Raw genomic sequence first — 13,030 nt, 5'->3', positions numbered from 1 at the left:
CATTTAACAAATTAATTTGCATGTAAGTTATTTAACAATCACAATTTGCATATTTTCTACCAGATCAGCAAAGCATTCAAATCAAATCGCCCAACATCCTCATGGCATGATAATTACAGTTCATAAGAAAATAACTTACTGTAATTCTCTCTTCGTACGTATTATCTAAGAATTAAGTGGCACACATACATAAACCTAAAAACTTGGGGAAGCTAAAAATTATCTAAGGTGACAACGATTCGATTTCTTACTGTTTCAAGCATTTAATTTTCTTGCTTAATAAGCCAATATTTTTTGCAGATCACCATGCAGGTCAGGATTAAAATCGATGGATTCTTTAACATGGAGGTTGAAGATAATGCAACCGTTGAGGACCTCAAAAATAAAATTCGTCAAAGCCTAGGCATTCCGTTCCCACAGCTACAGCTCAATGGGGTGATCCTGCAGAGTAACAGCACACTGCGAAGTTATCAAATTCCTAGTGACTCTCATATCACTGTCCTAGATATGTATTTTATTACTTGCATGGTCGCACGGACTAAAATTGGAATAACCTTTCACCTTCCCTATACCCTCTTTGTTCACAAGTGTAATACATTCGGGGACCTGAGGTTGATGCTCCAGACGAAACATGGCATTGATATGACAAATATGAGATTCGAATTACTCGACTTACCGGGCTCTGAACCTACAGATAATTGTGCCATCTATTATGTAGGACTTGATGCAGACACTACTCTCTATGTTTCAGAAAATTAAGGAGCTGTGTGGTGAATTTATGACATATCATTGGAAAATTAACAACACGATCGTATATTGTATGACTAGCTAGTAGGAAAAAGAAAAAAAACTCACCAGCAGCAAGGATGTTTGCAGGTGTTGTCTGATCTTCCTTTTTTGAATGCAATAAAATTAGTTTACCATATTAATTTAAATTAAAAAAAAAAGAATAGGAGTTGTTTACTCCTTGTTCATTTCTCAAAATAGAAGAAATGGAAAGCTCAAGCCTTCTTAGTTTGGCCAATCTGTCCATTCAAATGCTTAAGTTTCATAAATATCCTGTAATAAAAGTGATACAGGTAGATAAATTTTGAGCCTCCATTATTGGTGTGTAACGGAAAATAATTGGGAGAGGAATTGTAAACCTCCACTTAATAGTGAAGATTGTCATGATTAGTGGAACAGGTGAATTGCAATGAAGAAAAGGTTTTAGTAGAAAGTGCTGCCACTGCCAACAGTCCATGAACAGTGGAATAGGTGAATTGCATCCACCATGAAGTTGTTGATGCACTCTTTCAAGACCCAGGGCATCCAGAGAAGGGATGACACCTAAAATACAGATATTTATTTGGCTGGCCGTCCAAAACCAACTTTCTGTAGTCAGATGCTGATTATTAGCAGTAGAGCAATCCAAATATCAATTTTGTGTTGTACAGTGGGAGACTTCGGATCATTTGTTGTTTCATTATTTTAGTAATTGAAAATTATGGGGCAAAATTCTTACAATGATAGGGAGTATCATGTCACATCCTTCAAACTCTGTATTTATTGATTTATCAGTGGTTTTCTTTAGTGATAGGTAAATTTCCTTCTCTGGGTTGAATTTTTTTTTTTCCCAGCATAGCATGGAGTGTTTGGCTCATAAAATATGATCTGGTATTTAACAAGGTGTAGCCAGATTAAGACTTTAACTTTTTTTTATATATATATAGACTACCAGTTAAGCTAAAGTGTAATGAGCTTAATTTTAGCTATACTGATAACAATTTTATTATAGTGCAGTCGGTATTTGGACATGGGTAAATACACATTACTAATTCAATTGCTCTTTTTGGTTATATTTCTTTTTGTTACCTCATATATCATTTGTAAATAGTCATTCAATTTTTAAGGTTCATCTTTTATATGATTATCTTTTGATTAATACACTTGATTATTATTAAAAAAAAATTCACACCCAGAACCTCACTCAAAACTCTTATTTTTTCTGACGTTATTTTGGCAAGGCATGGAAACTCCATCAATTCTATAAAGCAAAGACATAGTGTTTCGCAGTATGATTAGAAAGGGTTTTTAAAAAAATTTAAAAATTTATTTTATTTTAAATTAATATGTTTTTTATATTTGTATATTATTTTAATATATTGATGTCAAAAATAATTTAAAAATATATTATTTTAATATATTTTAAAATAAAAAATATTTTAAAAATTAATCACTATCACTGTCAAACACCCTAATAAGACAAGGCTAGAAGCAGAATTTACCCTTATAGAAAAAGGAACGGACTAAGGAGCCATCCGCAAGATCGACTCAAGAGATTTGTAGAAGGTAAACACCACTAAGGCTCCATCTTTCAAATACAATGTGATTTAGTATATGTGTTTTTAAGTAAGTTCTTCTTTTTAAAATTTGAAAACCATATATTAAAATTTAATTATCATTTTAAATGCATTTTTAATATATAGTAGGTAAGATTGAAAGTTTTGATTAAAAAGAAAAGATATTTTAAACAAAAAAATTAATTTAATTGTAGTAACAAATAAAAAGAATCAAGTTTTATAATCGTATATGAAAAAACACCTAATAATTTCTTGGTTGTAATTATACAATTAAAAAATATAACTTTTATAATAATATCATAAGTTATAAGATATTTTTAATATCTTATTTATATTATTTTTTAACAAAAACCATGAGATTGTGTTGGAGTATGAGCTTTCATAATAATATCATAAGTTATAAGATATTTTTAATATCTTATTTATATTATTTTTTAATATAAACCATGAGATTGTGTTGGAGTATGAGTGATTAAATTTAAACTCGTTAAATTTTAATATCATATCAAAAAATCACTCAATTTAAAATCTTTAATTATTATATAAAATCTCAAGATATAATTCTATTATATTTTTATAAAAAAAGTTAAATTCTAGTAGCAAGGTAGCCATGAGTAATGGTAACTATGTCATGGAATTTATTTCATACTCCAAAACTAAAATGACATTGGCGTGAGATATAATTTCATGTTGTCTATCATAAGAAATAAATCAAATTACATGATACAAGGAAGTTAACAATCCCTTCACATCCTTTATATATACCATATATATTAGAAAAGCACCAAAAGCACATGCACTAACTACCCTTGCATCCTCATGGCACAGCCATACTATTTAAAAAGAAAATACTAGTCCATTTTCATCATCTCAGAAGTAGGCAACATATATCACAAAATTTCAGCAACTGAAAACTAATAATTAAGGTGCTATTTTCTTTTTTTCTTCGTGATTAATGCATGCATCTGATCATTTGATATATCTTTTTTCCTACAGTATGCTATATATTTAACTTGCTTGCTTAATTAGGCATATATTTTTGCAGACCATGCAGGTGAAGATTTCTTTTAATGATAAAGAGCTTGGAGTGGAGGTTGAAGAGAATGCAACCGTTTGGGGCCTCAAGCATCGACTCCATGATAAGTTTAGCCTCCAGCCATCGGCACAAGAGCTCGAGTTTGATGGATTTATACTCCAGAATCATGGAAAAACATTGCGAAGTTACCACATTGGAAATAATGCTAAAATCATTCTTCGAGAGTTATTTGGCATTTCAATCCATGTGGTAAGGCAAGATAAAGATGGAAGACCCGACCCACAATTTCCAATATCAGTCCATAAGGAAAATACCATTGGATACTTGAAGGAGATGCTTTCTATAAAGTATGGCGTGGAGTTTACACATATGAAACTAGGGCTCTCCAGCATGTGGAATAATAATCTTCATGATAGTACAAAAGTTGGGGCTTACAATCTTCGTGATAGAAGCGTATTATACGCTTTTGAAATGTAACTAATTAGTCACCTGTTGGGTGGTGAATTTATCTCTTGATGATAAGAAAAAAATATATTTAATAAATAGTATTTTTAAAATGTGTGAGGGTTATATTGATATAAAATAAGATTTTTACTCTATTATTTTGGAAAGATGATATATTTTTAAAGCATAAACTTGAAAGTAATGCATCATTTGTTTTTGTGTTTCTAAAAATGTGTTTAGCTAAAAAAAAGAATTAAATTGATGTTTTTTTATGTTTTTTATTATTATTTTAATGTATTGATGTAAAACATATAAAAAGGTATTTTGATGTATTTTTAAATAAAAAAATACTTTTGAAAAATACCATACATATTATAAAAAATTTCACAGTATAGAATGTATATAATTAGAAAAGGTTAATAGGCTTAATCTTATATTGTGATATCTGCATTTATTATTGTACATTGCCCTATGTGCATAAATAAAAACAATTGACTAACTAATTAGTTAAGTCTTTTATTATTCTCAACTATCCGCTATAAACGCATATTTAAGTCTTACCTTACCTTTTTTTGGAGTCTATGCTCTTGTAAAATTGGTAAGAATATGAAGAAAAAACAAAATAAAACAAAGATTATGTAATTGAAACTTGATCACCAGCTTATATATATATATATATATAAACTAATTTGTTTAATTCTCTAATTTTTCGCTCACATAAGCTTGTAACCTCTTCGCCACCTCTACTACCTACTATTTTTTCCACTTTAAGACAAATCATTAACCTTGCCTTTATGTTGCCATATGCTTGTTTATCTAATTAACATTCTCTTAAGTATGGGTTCTCCTCATTTAGAGTTATAGTTTTCTTCTAAGTTTGACGTCGTTGGTTCTCCCGATTCTACTATTAGTTTACTTAAGTCTGCTGCTGCCAACCCAGCATCTCAGTCTAAATCTTCTTCTAGGTTTAATTTGGTTGTTGATCTCTTCTCTTATCCTTTCTTGCAACATACAAGTTCGGACTTACCTGCCTCATGTTCTATGGTTCGTTAGCATCGTATAGTTCTTTTTCCATTGCTATCAAAGATAGTAAATCCAACAACTTCTTTAATTTTGTCTAACAACCATCTCTCTTAGGTACTCTTTCCTCCTGCCTATGACCAATTACATTTTCTGATGCTAACAAGTATAAGGCTTAATATAGTGCTATAAAGGATAGAGTTCAGGCATTGTGTTCCAATAACACTTGGTATTTAGTTCCTTTTTATCCTTAAATCAATGTCCTTGGTAATCATTAGTGTGCAAGATAAAGCATTATGCAAATAACAATATTAAGCTAGCCATTGTTCAATTAGTGTTCATAATTGCAGTTTCACATGATTAGAAGATTAACCAACATGATAAATATAATGCATTTTTTTAATGGGATACTTGCTAAAAAGGTCTGCTTATAACAACCTCTAGGTTTTGTTGATCATACTATTTTTTCTCATATGTGTTGGTTACATAAATCTTAAAATAGTTTGAAACAAACTTCTTAAACATAGTATACTCACTTAAGTGATTATCTTTTCTCTATTGAATTTCATGCTTCTAAGGTTGACATATCATTATTCATTTTGTCTAGGAATAATGATATTTTTTATTTTCTGGTATACATTAATGATATTTTGCTTACTAGAAGCAATTCAATCCTGCTTCACATATTGATACAGTTGTTAACATTAGAGTTTAAACCTTGAGATTCAGAAGTTGTTCATTATTTTTAGGGATTGAGGTTTTTTTTACTAGTATGGGTATCATGCTATATCCATATTAAGTATATTCTTGATATATTCCTTCTTCCAAACTTATTGATACTTCTATTTCTATCTCAACGATTGTTGTGATATCTAATCGCATGTTTTTTTTATCCTATATGGTTTTGTCAAATTATTGGTGCTCTTTAATGTCTTACTTATACGAGACCAGACATTTTTTTTTTTGGGCTTTTAACAAGGTTTATTGTGTAGTTGAACTTGTGATAACGAATTATTATAGGCAATTAGGTATTGGTTTGCTATAACTAAATGAGGACCTGCTTTAGACAAATTACATAAATAGCCTAGCATATATATTTATAAACTAGTGTAATAGGTCTAAGCTCAAGATGAGATCTGGTCACGCTAAACAAGAATAATAACTCAAAAATACCATAACATTTGATTCAACTGTTAGATTGCGATGAAATTTTAACATGAGTTTTTGAAAGCCGTTTTCCTTAAAGCAAATGGAATTGCTACTCTAATCATCAAATCATTAGATTTTCAAAATCTTGCATCGGGGCCCCGATTTTGGCAATTTTTATGATTTTCCTTGATATTTTTGGATTTCATGCTTATTTCCTTTGTAATTTTGGATTTTTATTTTATTTTTTAGTTAAGGTAAGGTTTTTGACCTATTTAAATTTTTATATACCTCTTGGAGGATTATTATTCGAGAGAAAACAAAACATGTAAACTTGGGTTCACATCTGCAACCTCTTTCGCTTATTAAAACTCATGTGTTCTTTCTTTTGTTGTTGTTGTTTTTAGCTTATGTTTGTATCACTCTATCAGTTTATGCATACTCGTACATATGCATATTGATTTGTCGTTAAATATATTATGCATTATTTTAAAGGTGTGATTTTCTTTGGCTTACATATCACCCATAACTCCTCTGTTTCTTTACATGGTTTTATAAATGTTGATGGACTAGTAGTGTTAATGATTATTAGTCTACGGGTGAATATTTTATCTTTTTTTGGTAATATATCAATTTCTTGGACATCTTTATATATGACAAGATTGCTAAGAAAAACATTCAAATTTACTTTATTCCTTCCAAGGATTATCTTACTTTTTACTAAGCCACTTCTCATTGTTTCTTTTATTGATCTTCAGTTCAAGCTTCTTGCTGACCCTCATTTCTCAAGTTAGTTGGACGGGACGTATCATATGAAATTTCATAATATAAAATGTATATAATTAGCAAAGGTTGATAGGTTTAATTTTATATTTTTATCTTTATATTAATTACTGTACACTTTTCTATGTATATAAATAAAAAAGATTGGCTAACTAATTAGCTATACCTTTTATTATTATCAACTATATGCTAAATACATAAAGGATATTTCTAAACTATGCATTAGAATACTGAAGCATATTTAAATCTTACTTCCTGTGGGATCTAAGCTCTTGCAAATTTGGTAGGAATATTAAGAAAATATAAAATAAAACAAAGATTGTGTAATTTTAACTTGATCACCAACTTCTTCTTTTTATATATAAATTTTGGTTAAATGCATAAAAACTAATTAACAAGCACACATACCAGAAACACCCTCCAATTAAACAATATCCTCCTCTAATCATTAGGTGGAGACTCAAATCAAATAAAAGATTGATTACAAGCTAGCTAACACCAAATTAATTAAGAAATCCTGTACACTTATTTCCTTTGCCAAAAAAAAAAACATTATTTAGCTCACTAAAGCTTCATGTTCATGTATATTTCTTTTTTATATTTACTCATTTTTTAAAAGGGAAAATTACTCTCAACCTGCCACGACTTACACATATTTACACTTGTTTTTTTTTTCTTGTAATTTTACAAATTATACTTTACATACCATGTCAATGTAAGATTTAAATTTTGATGAAAAGAAGAAAATATCCTCCTATATTATTAATCAAATGATTCAAACTACAAATCAATCTATCTCTCTTCCTCTCCTCCCTTCCCAATCTAACCAAAACTCAAAGATTACACTGTACATACAAAGATTATATATTGTTTAATGTTAGGGATTGTTCATTATTGGGATCATTTGTTTAACAAGAAGATAGATGGGTAAGGGTGTGAAGTTATAATATTTAATTTATAAAGACTCTTTAGTCATATAATTTTTAAAAACTTCATTATTGACTGATTTTTCACATGCTCAAATCAATATGTAAAAACTACTATAAATATTGTAGCTAGTGGTATGTAAAATGTAATTTCTGAATCTACCAAAGGAAGATGTAATCGCGAATAAATTCTGAGAGAGTAATTTCCATGTTTATCTCTATAAACTGTCATATTTTCTGCATCATCGCTTTATGGCAACTTTCAATTCTTCACATTAAATTTTAGGATGGAGGCAAATGGATTATTGAAGCTTATTTTTGTTCCTTATAATTTTACTATTTCCAAGCCCACGAAGAAAATTCATCTTTCTTTTTTCTGTTAGTATTTAAAAAATATTTATTTTTTTAAAATTTTCCAGATGTATTTTTAAAATAATTAAAAAAATACTTTTTTTCTTTTAATATTTTTTCATTCTGTTTTTCCCAAGTGACTGCTAGGCCCTAGCACGAAGTATCAAGAAAAAGCCCAATTACAACTAGGTAAAAAAACATTATAAGCCCAGCCCATTAAATAACTTCCAGAAAGTTCCAAAAAAAGGCCTTCATCTACCCATCACCGTCACTCCTTAACTCCGTTAACCATCCCGAAACCTGTACCCCCACGTCCCCACCTCGCACACGAGGCCCGTACGAAACAGCCACCTAACACCGTCAAAAAATATCCATATTCTTGAACAGGCAACAATCCTAACCTTACCGTGTCAACTATGCAACCACAACCATACGACACGTAAAGTACACACGCGTCAGAGTCTCAATGGTTCTCCACGTCACAGCCTCTCCTTTGCCGTAAAAGACTCGGCTTCCTCTCTATAAAACTCGTTTCCCTTTCCTTTCCTCTCACACAAACGTTAGCATCCATTTCTTTTCCTCAAGTTGTTAAACTTCATTCTTTTGCTGCCCGTCCGATCAAATCTAGAAAGAAAAAAAAGATGCAGATCTTCGTGAAAACTCTGACCGGCAAGACTATAACCCTTGAGGTGGAGAGCAGCGACACCATCGACAACGTCAAAGCCAAGATTCAAGACAAGGAGGGCATCCCGCCGGATCAACAACGTTTGATCTTCGCCGGAAAACAGCTAGAAGATGGTCGGACTCTGGCCGATTACAATATTCAGAAGGAGAGCACCCTCCACCTTGTCCTCCGTCTCCGTGGAGGTATGCAGATATTTGTTAAGACCTTGACAGGGAAGACCATTACCCTAGAGGTGGAGAGCAGCGACACCATCGACAACGTCAAGGCCAAGATTCAAGATAAGGAGGGCATCCCGCCGGATCAACAACGTTTGATCTTCGCCGGAAAACAGCTCGAAGATGGTCGGACTTTGGCCGATTATAATATTCAGAAGGAGAGCACCCTCCACCTTGTCCTCCGTCTTCGTGGAGGTATGCAGATATTTGTGAAGACCTTGACAGGGAAAACCATTACTCTAGAGGTAGAGAGCAGCGACACCATCGACAACGTCAAGGCCAAGATTCAAGACAAGGAGGGCATCCCACCTGATCAACAACGTTTGATCTTTGCAGGAAAGCAGCTCGAAGATGGCCGGACTCTGGCTGACTACAATATCCAGAAAGAGTCTACCCTTCACCTTGTCCTCCGTCTCCGAGGGGGTATGCAGATTTTTGTGAAGACCTTGACCGGGAAGACGATTACACTGGAGGTGGAGAGCAGCGACACCATCGACAACGTCAAGGCAAAAATCCAGGACAAGGAGGGCATCCCACCGGATCAACAGCGTCTGATCTTTGCCGGAAAGCAGTTGGAGGATGGAAGAACCTTGGCGGATTATAATATCCAGAAAGAGTCTACCCTTCACCTTGTCTTGCGTCTCCGTGGTGGTTTCTGAAGGCTTTGTTGCTCTGTTTATGGTTTCCAAAATGTGGTGTGTGGTGAGCCCATGTGAGGGCTATGGATGTTGTTTTACCATCATCAAATAAAGATTAAGATATTATGCTGTGTGGCTAATAAAATTCAAAATGTATGGTTTAATGCCCGAGGATATCTCTAATTATTCGAAGTTTGCATGTAATTAAAAATGAAACTGATTCTCAATATATTAAAATAATATTTTTTATTTAAAATTTTTTAATATTAGAATATTAATTTTAAATAATTTTTTTTTGCGTGGGCACCCTTTGCTTTGCATTATCTAATTGAATGGGAGTGAATTGTCAAACTAGGAGGTTATAAGATTTTCAAGCATAAATATTAATTTCATCGTTAAAATTCTTTTTATTAATTTTTATTTTATTTTATTTTATTTTCACAGTAAAACAATTATTTTGTTAGTGCCAATGCAACCATAGATTTGAATTAAATGTATATTTTTAATTAAAATCCCAATTTTTTTCATTTTTTTATGAGAAATATTTTTTAAACAAAAACTTATTGAAAAAAATTTTAATTAAAAATTAAAAGTCATTAATTGATATTTTTAAAACATATATATATAGAAAAGAACAATTATGAGGTGAGCCTGCTGTCTAGCCCAGGACTGCTACCCTCCCCCAAGAAAAACAAGGCAAGCACCCATGGGCCTTGAAGGCTAGGGCGTGCCCTTGGTTGGTTTGAATGTTTTTATTTTTAATTGACCTTTGAGCTGATGATGTGGTATTAGGTGGTTGCCTTCTCATTTTCAGTGGCTGAAAAGTCGGGGTCGAATTTTTGGGATTCTAAAAATTTATTTTTAATTATGTCAAAACATAAAATATATAATTTTAATAAATCAATTTATAAACTTAAAAAAAAAAAACACTTAAATCCATCTAAAAACTCAAATTTAAATCCAACCACATAATTTTTTTAAATAAAAAAAAAACACTTTAATAGAACTTTTTTTATTAAAAAAACATATTGACTTCACACACACATATATGATCATCTAACTATTTTTTTCCCTTCATATTTTGGTGTCTGTCTCTCGTGTTAAACTCTAATGACTTAGATATAAAATAAATAAAATATTTTATCAAAAAATGAAATCCATAAAAAAAAAACATGAACAAAATTAAAAATTAAAAACTATAGGGATTAAATTGTAGTTTTTAAAAAAAATAAAAAAGGTATGTGTTTTTTTACTGTTAAAGTTAGTCCTGTTATTTTAATTTTTTTAATTAATAAAATTAGATCATATTTTACAAAACTGATGATCAATATTTTTGGGGCATTTGCTTACATCAGGATTATAATGTAGCACACAAACTAAAATTGTATGAATATAATGTAAGGGATGAACAAGAAATTGATAAAAAAAAATGTTTAGTGAAAAAGGAGGAGGAGAAGAGGTGGACATCTGACACGGTGTAAAAGCCAATAGGGTATACTTGTCCAGCGCCACAATCAAATGAACAAGACAAAAACTTTTCCGTTTTAGTTTCATTTTAATTTAATTTAAGAGAAGTGTGTTTTTTTGGACAAGAAGTTACATTGGTGATTATTATTATTATTTTTTATTTATGTGGGGTGTTCGGACCAGTTTACACGTACCACGACTAATCTCCACGGCCCACTGAATATCCTGTAAACCTAGTAGGCATGTAAGGCACCGTGGGGGTGACAGGCGTGCACGCCAGGGCTCGAACCCAGGTGTAGTGAAAGAAGACAAGCCCCTTCCATCACTAGGTCAAGCACTGGTTTGCATATTGATGATTATTAAATTCCTACTTTGTTACTCTATTTTTTTTTATTTGAGCTCCTAACTAGAGGTTTTTAATCATACAAAAGCTAGCCATGCACTGAAATTTATCTTTGCTCAATTTTGGATAAATTTTAAAGAGAGGAGGAGGCATGCAGGCTGGACTTTGTACATGGTGAAGAGAAAATCTCTCGGATATAAAAACAGAGCAATGGCTGAAACTTTTTTTCTTAATCTCTCAATATGAGTTACTTTAGTTTAATTTGCATCCTCTTGACTCGTTTTTATTATATCAATCCAGCTATATTTAACAATTAATTTATAAAAATAAATAATTATCTGCACATATTATTATCTTAGATGCATCAATTATTAATTACCTAACTTATGAAGTACCACTTGCTATTATAATAGATATTAATTATCATAATTTATTAAAAATTATTATAATACCTAACTTATTAATTATTATCTGCACATATTATTATCTTAGAAATTTCAGTCAGGGGTGGAACCAGGGAGGAAAAGCAGGCCTGGCCCCTGTAAAACATTTTAATTTTTTTTTTAATTTTTAATATTTTTTAATCTGAATAAATAAGTTTTTTAATAATATATATATTATTATATTAATTTTGACCTTTCCTATAAAATACACTTGACTCCGCCTCTAGTTTTAATTATTGATAACTTAATCTATTATAACAAGTATTAATTATCTTAACTTATCTAAATTTATTTATTATTATTATAGTTATTAGTCACTTAACTTATCAAATATCATATAGTAAAAGTTAATAAATTTCCTTGTAGTTAAAGAATTGTGGTGAGTCATTTGAGTTACTCTAATTGAAAAATCTTGGATTTCATGATCAAAAACAAATAAAAAAATCATGTAAGATCTAAGACTAAATATAATATTTAATATAATTTTTTTTATTTATATTTAATTTCAATCCTAATATTTTTAATTATAAAAAAATTGTATATTTATTTTCAACTTATTTTATGTTTCTCACTTAACGAAAGCTTTTCCTCTACCTAATTAAATTAAAAGGCTTTTCACCTTCATTTCCACCTATTGTATCCTTCTTAGAAATCAATTGAAATCTCAATTACAAGAAAATTACAGTGGAACCTTCTCTATGATCAATGTCCTATGAAATTTTAGCTGCAATATTGGGTAAATGTCACAGAAGTGTGCCTAGCTAAATATTTTCACATGGAATTTATTTCATATTATTCATTTAAATTAAAATAATAATGGCACGAGGTTAGTGGGAACTTGGTTCATGTCAATTTCAAGCTATCTAGTTCAAGTAACATATTAATTTGATTGTAAGACAGTAAATTCACATTTTTTTTCCTTACCATATTGGAAAACCAAGCATTCAAATCATGTTGAAACAACCTTACTGTTAGGAGATCCAAACATTCAAACACACATAAATTTACGTGGTTCGGCAACTTGCCTACTCCACGGAGCTACTGGTTTGTATTAATCAAGCTCAAAAGCAATACAAACAACAAAACAAGGAGGAGGAGAAAAACTTCTCAACTCAACTCAACTCAACTCTCACCCTTAGCTCTCTCTCTGTGTTTCTCTCTATCTCGTAGTCTATCTCAGCTATCAATACA

The 13,030-nt window shown here is 30.9% G+C and overlaps 1 protein-coding gene across 1 annotated transcript; it reads left to right on the top strand.

Moving 5' to 3' along the window:
• The first annotated feature begins 8,591 nt into the window (after window positions 1-8,591).
• LOC105115089 (polyubiquitin) lies at window positions 8,592-9,794 on the top strand. The gene has a single exon (XM_011011875.1). It carries the CDS (start codon window positions 8,690-8,692, stop codon window positions 9,605-9,607), a length of 918 nt encoding a protein of 305 aa, XP_011010177.1. The 5' UTR covers window positions 8,592-8,689; the 3' UTR covers window positions 9,608-9,794.
• Window positions 9,795-13,030: the final 3,236 nt, after the last annotated feature.

This window comes from Populus euphratica, unplaced genomic scaffold, assembly GCF_000495115.2.
Source record: "Populus euphratica unplaced genomic scaffold, PopEup_1.0 scaffold631.1, whole genome shotgun sequence".
In the NCBI taxonomy this organism is placed as follows: Eukaryota; Viridiplantae; Streptophyta; class Magnoliopsida; order Malpighiales; family Salicaceae; genus Populus; species Populus euphratica.
The sequence above is the reverse complement of the archived record's forward strand: the minus strand, read 5'-3'. Positions and strand labels throughout refer to the sequence as shown.

Bases quoted from the DNA above. Each gene is read 5' to 3' on its own strand.
- LOC105115089 (XM_011011875.1), top strand. From the start codon at position 8,690: ATGCAGATCTTCGTGAAAACTCTGACCGGCAAGACTATAACCCTTGAG.